The sequence below is a fragment of the Seriola aureovittata genome, chromosome 3 (assembly GCF_021018895.1).
Source record: "Seriola aureovittata isolate HTS-2021-v1 ecotype China chromosome 3, ASM2101889v1, whole genome shotgun sequence".
Classification (NCBI taxonomy): domain Eukaryota; kingdom Metazoa; phylum Chordata; class Actinopteri; order Carangiformes; family Carangidae; genus Seriola; species Seriola aureovittata.
In genome coordinates, this window is record NC_079366.1 from 26868102 (window position 1) to 26877168 (window position 9067).

General features: G+C 37.6%; 1 protein-coding gene across 1 annotated transcript; it reads left to right on the forward strand.

Annotated features, from left to right (window-relative positions):
• The first annotated feature begins 312 nt into the window (after nt 1-312).
• On the forward strand, nt 313-8733 carry LOC130166951 (uncharacterized). The gene is made up of 10 exons (XM_056372816.1): nt 313-601; nt 837-1139; nt 1228-1461; nt 1874-1978; nt 2244-2453; nt 3875-4210; nt 4662-5010; nt 5100-5157; nt 5817-6016; nt 6820-8733. The coding sequence occupies exons 1-10, from the start codon at nt 547-549 to the stop codon at nt 6845-6847; spliced, it is 1878 nt and encodes a 625-aa protein (XP_056228791.1). The 5' UTR covers nt 313-546; the 3' UTR covers nt 6848-8733.
• The last annotated feature ends 334 nt before the right edge of the window (nt 8734-9067 follow it).

Genomic DNA, 9067 nt, shown 5'->3' on the forward strand with positions numbered 1-9067 from the left:
ATGATTTTGAATACAGCCTTCTTTCAACCCACATGGGTCTAAAACATATGTCACATCTAAGTCGTGAAACAAAAACTGGAATTCAGTTTCTTGAGTTTGTTTGTTTCAAACCATAAACCAACCAGATAAAACTTTCTCATGATTGCTTCACTTTCCAAGACTCTCACTTTGACAACAGATACAGCTGATTGTATCGTTATTTTTGCATGTTTCATGAAAAGCCAATGCACTAAAAAGACATTTTTTCAAAGATTGAAATGATAGAAACATGAGCCTCACTTATGCTTTCCTATTAATACTCAGTTCGTCATTTCTTGTGGAAGGAAGTGAAGTTACCACATAAGAGCTCCATGCAAGCTGCACCCCAAGACAAATGTTCATCTCCAGTCTTTGGGCTGTGAGTGAACTGTTGTTGAATTTAAATCACTGGGTTACATTTTGTATTTTTTGAATGAGTTTTTATGAATGCAGCATTTGTTATAAGACTGATACATATACCCTTATACAATCAACGTTTTTATTGGAAACTGAAGGACCACAACAGCCATGTTGTTGGCAGGAGCTGGATGTGTGCTTATGAGTTTCATCCTCTACATCTCAGGTATGATTTCTTCTTTATCCTTCTCATCATACACTCATTAACTGTAAAGTATTAAAAAATTGTTTTACTGGGGTGAGTTAAATTGAAAAAAAAGCTGAACAAACTACTGAACAAAAAGTTTAACTGAATTGAAAATGTGTTACAGTTTAACTCTCAAGATTATGACCTGTTACAAACAGCTCTTAAAATACTATGAATCTGTCCAGATGTTTGCAAATAAAAACTTCTGTTCAAGGGATTCATGGACGAGCAAAAAGCATCTGTGCCATAAAAGGTTCATCAGTTGATCTGCGCTGCTCAGCTGGAAATTCCACTTCAAGCAACAAATGGTACACTGTAGAGGAGGATGGCAACAAGTATGTCATGACCGAGATCCCTGTAGATGGACATCGTGTAACATACAACATGTCCGACAAAAATCAACCCACTCTAACAATCAAAGATCTGAGAGAGAGCGATGCAAAGTTTTACTGCTGCAGTGAGAATACAGGCCACTCATATCCCTGCTGGCTAAATAAAATCAACCTCCAACTTGCAGGTACAGTGGCTGTCACTTCTTTTTGCATTAAAATGACATGTATATGTGAATGCCTGTGTTATCTACTGTATATTCTCCATTATCGCAGATCTGCAGGTAAAGGTATTTCCTACCACTGAGGAACAGACAGTGACACTGATGTGTAGCACCAGCTGTCCTCTGACTGAAAACCCTGCAGCCTACATCTGGTACAAGAACAAAAAGCATCTCTATCAGGACTGGTCTCCCTGGTACAGAGAGCTGGTCAGCAGTGAGGAAGCAGTCAGATACTCCTGTGCTATCAAAGGCTACGAGGATCACAGAGCCCCTGAAGTCTCTGTGGGTGAGTCACAACATTTAGTTCCTTATCATGTTACACAACCTGAACTGTAAAACATACTGTAATTTCTGGTATGAATTTAAAAATATAAGTGTAGGTGCAGGAATATTTCTTTTTTTTATTCAATAAAAAGCATTTTTCCTTCTAACACTTAATCTTGATTTTATCTTGATTAAATATTGTCTGTTGAATAAACTGCTGTCTTAGTTTGGTTGATTAACTGCTTGGGAAGTTGTTGGAACTTGCTAGCCCATTTCAACTCCATTAAAATCGTCTGTTGTGTAAACCTTTCCACTAAATTCCTATATGATGTTTATAAGTGTGTGGTTTAACATCTTACACTTTCAAAAAACAAGGAATGATTCAGGAACTTGTTCACTAATAAAAAAACTAAATCTAATTTCTCTTTGTTCAGATTCTGTCACACCAGCCTGCATTAATGTGACCTACGCTCAAGGGAGAATTTGTTCTTACAAGCAGACATCAGTGAATGAGTCCTGCTCCCTCACATATCCCACAGGTTAAGTTACACAAACATTTACAAACCTCCCACCCTCAGAGCTCTGATCTATTTTTTTAAAATAGAGATCTTTTTTTTACAATCTATTATTTATTTTGTGTTTACACTGTCGATATTTGTGTTTTGTTTTCTCACTTATACTTATTCAGCAACTTATTCAACTGTGCAAATCACACTTTGAGAGTTTATATCCAACACTTGATGATCCTTGTTTACTAAATGTAACACAGCACACATTAAAAGTGTATTCATCATCTTCCAACAGAAGTACGTCTTCAGAGTAGTTCTATGTCACAGCGTACCCTGACCTGTACCACCAGCTGTCCACTGACTGACCCTCAAACTGCCTATAGGTGGTACCAGAACAGACAACTGTACAAAAACGCTACGGGACAACAGGTTTTAGTTTCCACCTCAGCTGACAGCTACTCCTGTGCTGTGAAAGGCTTTGAGGATCTGCTGTCTCCTGAAGTCTGTGAGTATGGACCAACTTACAGACTATGGTCTGTTTAAACACATGAACTAAGAAATATGATGATCTGAGTAATGACACAGCATCATTGGAGTGGGTAAAATAAGTGAGTAGAGTTTATTGCAGTTGTCCTGAGGTGCAAACTTAATGATCTGATCATGTATTTGCATGTTTAATTATTCAAGTCAACAGAATAGACCACGGAAGAACTAAATAAACTGTATTGTCGACTTGTGGCCACTAGATGTCCCTGTAGAGTGTGAGCATGTCAAATCAGTCATCAGAGTCCATCAGGGAAAACAGGAGATAGACCTCCCTGTAAAACTATTCATAAAACTACAATTCGGACAAATCTGGATACAGAAAATGTAACTATTTGAAAGAAACAGCCTTAAAACATTTTCCTATGACTTTGAACTTGCGTTGGTACATGTAGCTGCAGCTGATTAACTGCATATGTTCACAGTAGAGAAATGAAGAATTCCACAAATATCAAGACTGGATCAAAACATAGTATATGGCTGGACTGTTTATGGTCAATATGTGAAATTGAGGACATAGATGAAAGTTGATTTGGAACTGCTGTAAACAACTATTGTCAATGGAGAGAAGCTAAACCCAGCTCGAGAACTCACTAAATGTTGTTGCTGGATGACGTAATATTCTGATTATCATATACAAGACGTCATTGTGTGGTATTTGCATGGTGTAGGCACGTTCCAGCCCTTTATCTGCTTGCTTCTCACCTACTCTCTGTGCTCACATTAACAGTATTTTAATACAGCCAAAATCCCAATCAAGCTGTTCTCATTACATGTTTTTCAGTTTCTGTTGTCAGACATCAACAAATATAAAATAGTCACTGAAATGTGGCCTATTGAGACTACATGTTAATCAGCAGTCACTTGCGAGCCATTCGCAGTGCAATACTTGTGACTCTGCTCTACAGAAAATAGATAATGTTTGTCCATAAAGTCACTAGTTTTGTTGCTGAGTGCTTTCATGAAAAAAAAAGTTGCTAACAGGGTCTGAAAAGTTAGTAAATGTAGCAACAAAGGCACAAAGCTGGCAACACTACCTGTGAACACCCTCTGATGATATAATAGAAACCGTTAGCGCCAATACATTTCTAAAGAGCAACGGCCAATGGGGAAACTCCAACATTCGGCCGACCAATCATGTAATCTTATCACTCAGTCAAACGACATTCGGCTGACCAATGGTGTATCACACAGTCAGTAATTTCTAAGGCGGTCCAGTCAAAAAAAACAAAAACACAAATGTCAGTCCACTAGACTAACAATTCAATGAATAGTCATCCATAGGTCAAGAGCACTGAATTCAATGTAAAATATCACTTTTCCTTGATGTAATTAAGTCTCAACATTTTTCCTAAAACTTGCAATTTTTTTTATATATTTCAGGTTTTGATAATGAGAGCTGTTGGACTGTGGATTATGCCATCAGGAGAATCTGTGCTCTACAAGGCTCTTCAGTGAACATTTCAAGCAAATACTCACATCCCTACGAGCAGCAGCCCAAGTACAAATTCTGGTATAAAATGAAGATAAATGGGGAGAAGGATACTGAAGAGCTGATCAAGGCTGAAGGTCGTATGAAGTATAATGAAAACAGGAAGAATCACCACATGCTGACAATCATAAACCTGAAGAAGGATGACTCTGGCGAATACATATTCAAACCCCTGACAGATACATCGAAAATGCTTTATTTTCCTGGAGTGACTTTGGTTGTCACAGGTAATTCTGTATTATAAATAAAATAACTCTGTAACTGTATGGATGTTACCACAGTGTCTTTGACCAAGTTTGTCTAAAAAAGAGGAACAAAAATGTCTCATGAACTGAAATGTTTATTTTTAGTCTTTGGTTCAGCTTCACTCAAACTCATGGACTTTTCAGGAACATGTGTCCAACATTTTGAGGCTGGATCTGGTTTCAGAGATTTCAGAGATCATTGAATTCTTTTTTTTACCTTAAAAGGTGATCTTGCCATCAACATTGCCTTGATTGCTTAATTTAAACCAAATCTAAAGCTTTAGGGAGAGTGAGTAATTTGTGGAGCATTGATGTGCAGAGAAATGCCAAATGAGCTATTTTGCCATACAGATATTAGGAGTTGTTATCCAGATTTGAGAACTTGTGGATAGTTTTTTTTTTTCATTTACTGACCCATCTAAACATTTTTCAGGTGTGAAAGTGAGGTTGCACCCTGCAGTGGTGACAGAGGGCCAGAGAGTCACACTGACTTGCATCATTAGCTGTCCTCTTTCTGTTAACATGACCTACATGTGGTACTTGAATAGTCGACCTCTGATCGTGCCACAAGACCAAAACACATACCTGGTTCTGGACCCAGTCAGCAGTCAGCATGCCGGAAACTACTCATGTGCTGTCAAACCCGGCAAAAAATCCAGTGAGAAGACTCTAACAGTCCGAAGTATCAGCAAGAAACACATATCAGCAGCTGCTATAGGAGTTGGTGCTGCTCTCCTGGTTATTATACCTCTAGTATCTCTAGTCGTCCTCTTTTGGATAAGGTGAGCAACACTGTGCTCTGCTACAGATCAATAACATTCAATTTCTTATCTGAAATACCGTATTTATGTACATTTCTTTCACTATCCAGAAGAAAGAGGACTTCAGGTCAGTGTCCTACAACTGAAGCAACAGAGAACACTGAGCAGGTAAAAAAACACTAATTTCAACAAACTTATTGCAGAACATTAAGCCATGAATACAGGCCCATAGGATTTAAAAGTCTTGACAGCGAAAGAGCTAAAAAAAATCCCACACATTACAGGCCACTTAGTACAAGTCATCTATCCTGCTTTCCTTCAGGTAGAGTGATTCTTCAAGTAACACATAATCAATCATCATTTTACTGATTACAAGTACATTGTGCCATTAGCTATATGGGTCTAATTTTTGTAATGTAGGATGTAACATTTCTTCTACTGCAGTCCACATTAGACAGCTACATTAGCTTTCCAATACACTAAAAGGCCAATTAATCATCTGTAAAAAAAATTGAAATAGATCAATCATGTAATTCATTATTGATATGATGAAGATTAGACTCAGCTGCAATAAAATTAGTTGGTGTATACACATTTATTTTTATAAAACAAATTTCGGGGAGAATCATTCTTTTTAAGGCTGTCAGGTATCAAAAAGTTACTCCTGTCAATGAATACCTACTGTGCTATGATGTATTTAAACATCAGTAAGGCCCCCAAAAACTTAATCAGTAGAGTTTGCAATGTAGAGAATTATTGTCCAACAATCTGATATATTATTTGTATTATTTGTAATATATATTATTATTTGTCTTGTTCCTCATTAGTTAAACCTTGGCCCTGTGTATGAAGACACCTCAGCTCAACCAACAGAGCAGGATGACCTTGATGACCTTCATTATAGCAGAGTCCACTTCTCTAAGACTCAGACAGATCCTCTGTACTCCAGCGCCCAACCACCTCAGCCTAAAAAAGAGGACCATGCTGCTTATGCTGTTGTCAACTTTAGACGCAAAATGAGCCCTAAGTGAGCATCTCTTACCATTACAACTGATTCAGGATCCTCTTAGTGGCTTTACCCATCTCTAGCATAAGCTCTAGACACTATGAGAGTCAACAGTTTTCATTTTCCAGATCTGTGCTGTAAAGGGGCCTCAAGGATCTGCTGTCTCCTTAAGACTGAGTTTGAACTAACTGACAGACTGCATGGCCTGTTCAAACTTAGGAAACGGTTTTGGGGTCATAAATCTAAATAGATAAAAGACAATAACAAATATGATGATTTAAATAAAGACACAGCATCATGGGGGTGGGTAAAATAATAATGTACATCACTTTAGTAAGTTCTGTTTATCATCCATTCTTCAATATTTGATTGAGCCAAGACCAAAAAATAATAATTCAAGAATTCGTTATGTTGTTATTTGTGGGTGTCAACAGTGGAAATTGAGTGTGTGCTTATACAAAGATTTGTAGTATAGTGTGATAACCCCCTGGTGGTGGTCTAGCTGTGTTGCCCTGTCTTTATGTATGAGGATTGTTTTGAATGCAGCATTGTGGGAAGCCCAAGCCAAATTTCCTAGTGTGGGATCGTAATGATCAGTCAAACCTATGGGCTACCTAAGCCCATAATTATTCAATACACCATTGATCTGATTTGCATGACACATACTTAACAGGGCTATGCAATATTCTGAATGCAGTCAACTATTGATAGCCTTATAGTTAAACTGAAGTGAAACCCATCTCAACTGAGAAAATTTGTTTTTTTCTTTTTACATTTTTCAAGTGACCACAAGTCTACTAACACATTCTTTTCTTCACTTTCAGGGGTGATGGCCAGGTAGTGGGCCTCTAAAAATTTCAACAACAAAGTAAATGAATGAATGCAACAACCCACCTGCCTCTGTATGTATGATGATGGTCTGTGATGTACAGAACTTGAGTATTGTTCTGTTCATTACTTACATGTTGGGAGTTCAGTTGATGAGCTTGTCTACAGGTGCCTACTGTAAATGAGTAGGCAAATGTCCAACGTCACTTCAGAGGCACACTTGAGAGCACTGACCAACACCCACTACCTGTTTTATGAGAAATGAGGACCTTTTAGTTACTGTGATTAACCACAGTCCTGCCTGTTAAGTCATTTAGCCAGGACTTGCTGTGTAGACTTTCACTGTGACAAAATTGAAGTGGACTAGTACTCCTCAACACGCAGTAACAACCCTCAAACAAATACTATTTCTGTGAAACATCTGTGAAATGTTCAAATTAATCTAAGTTACAACAAAAAGTTCTGCAGGACTATGTCCAACATCTGTATTTCTTATAATTTGTTGGCAAACTGTACCGTTAGAGGCTGGGACACCGAATTAACGGTTGGTTAGAAAAATCATGGCAGCAATGCCGCAGGCTAACGCTAGCTGGCGATAGTTAAGTTACTTCTTTCTCTAAAATAGAATAAAAATAAAGAATTGAAGTCACTGTTTTTCGTTAACATTTAATTGGGTAACAAGTGTTATGTTACAATAAGCTAATATACGGCTAATTAAACAAAAAAATACTCACCAAATGTCCTGTTGACGCCTTTATCCAGTGACTGCTAGCCCTAACCATCTCAGCTAATGGTCGTCTCTTGCAGTCACTCAAAGAAAGACAGGCAAAAAAGGGATTGAGTTATAGTGTTTAACGCCCACATTATTTATGAAATTGCTGGCCAGGTGTAGATATGCTAGGCCACTGAACCAACGGCTTTAAAACGCTAAAGTGTTGCTAAGCAACCAGAGCAGTTCATGGTAGGTTTGCAAAGTCATGCTAGCAATCCTGTCGGCTAAAGCTAGCTAAGCTAATAACTTATTTCTCGAATAATTAATTAGTAAACATTTATCGTTTCATTTTTACACTTTTTTTTTGTATCACCTCTTATGTTGCAGAGAGCTAACGAACAGCTATTTGAGAAAATACTCACCTAACATGAAATGATTTGTCCGTGTTGATGTTTTTGTTGCCAGTGCCTGAGGCCAAGCATAAAAACTAATGGCCGCCTTTTGTTTTCTTTTTTTGTATTACCGGTAATGTAATATGGGTCTGTGCATGAAGTATAATTCTCCTGCAGTTGTTCACGTTGTATAATGAAAAATGCCATCTGGGGGGGGGGGGGGTAATTTCATTGACCTACTTATGGTAAGTGTAAATGTATGTTGATGTTTGTGAGCTCGTTGTTCATTAGCCGATGCTGCCTAAACGCTGTTATCACTTTGCGTGTGTTATTGTCCCGCTTAATGACTATGTGCAATTCAATTTAGTGCACCAAAGCGTCAGTTTTTTCCATTATCCAGCTTGCACCATGAAAATTGAACAAGGAAGTCGAGAGCCGGAAACAAACAGCTTGTCTTCAAAGTAAAGGTTGCGCGTTTGGAACAAACGTGTTGGCTGCAGCAGTCATTTAAGGGGAGCTAAGCTAAATAAATAAACAAACTGTCTTAATCATTTGCCTTTGTTCCTGAGTGCGTTGAGTGAGTAAATTTCATTATATTTTCTCAAGTCATGTTTATTTGTTAACTGGTACATCATTTAGATTTTGATTTAGAATTGTTCATAGTTGTTTGCTCAAGATAATATGATAGAATTTGACCTATATGTGCACTTTTATTTGAAGAAATATAACCACTCACACCTGTCTGACTGTAAGCAAAATAAATAAATACTTTGAAACAGAACCTGTTGACTGCTTCTCCTGCTTTGTTGATTTCATCAACTCCAGTCCAGTGTAATCGTAGAATACATGTGTGGGAAATTACATTTTAATTTTTAAGTTTACATGATCATTTGAATAAAATCCACAATAATGACTTCTATATAATGGCTTCTATAATTTTGAATACAAAAATTAGAAGTCAAGTCAAAACTAATCAAATGTCCATCTTGAGGAATAAGGATGAATAGTACTCAGTTCTACTATTCATGCACATAGGATAAAACTAAAGAGAAAGAAAATGTGCTTACCCGCACTGCCACTCCATGTGACGATCAGGAAAAAGAGTGAGTGAAAGGGTGTGCAGGGGTTAGGCTCAAAAGC

Coding starts and splice junctions, on each gene's coding strand:
- LOC130166951 (XM_056372816.1), top strand. CDS start 547: ATGTTGTTGGCAGGAGCTGGATGTGTGCTTATGAGTTTCATCCTCTAC. Junction 602..836: donor TTTCATCCTCTACATCTCAG/GTATGATTTCTT, acceptor CTTCTGTTCAAG/GGATTCATGGACGAGCAAAA. Junction 2,454..3,874: donor TCTGCTGTCTCCTGAAGTCT/GTGAGTATGGAC, acceptor TATATATTTCAG/GTTTTGATAATGAGAGCTGT.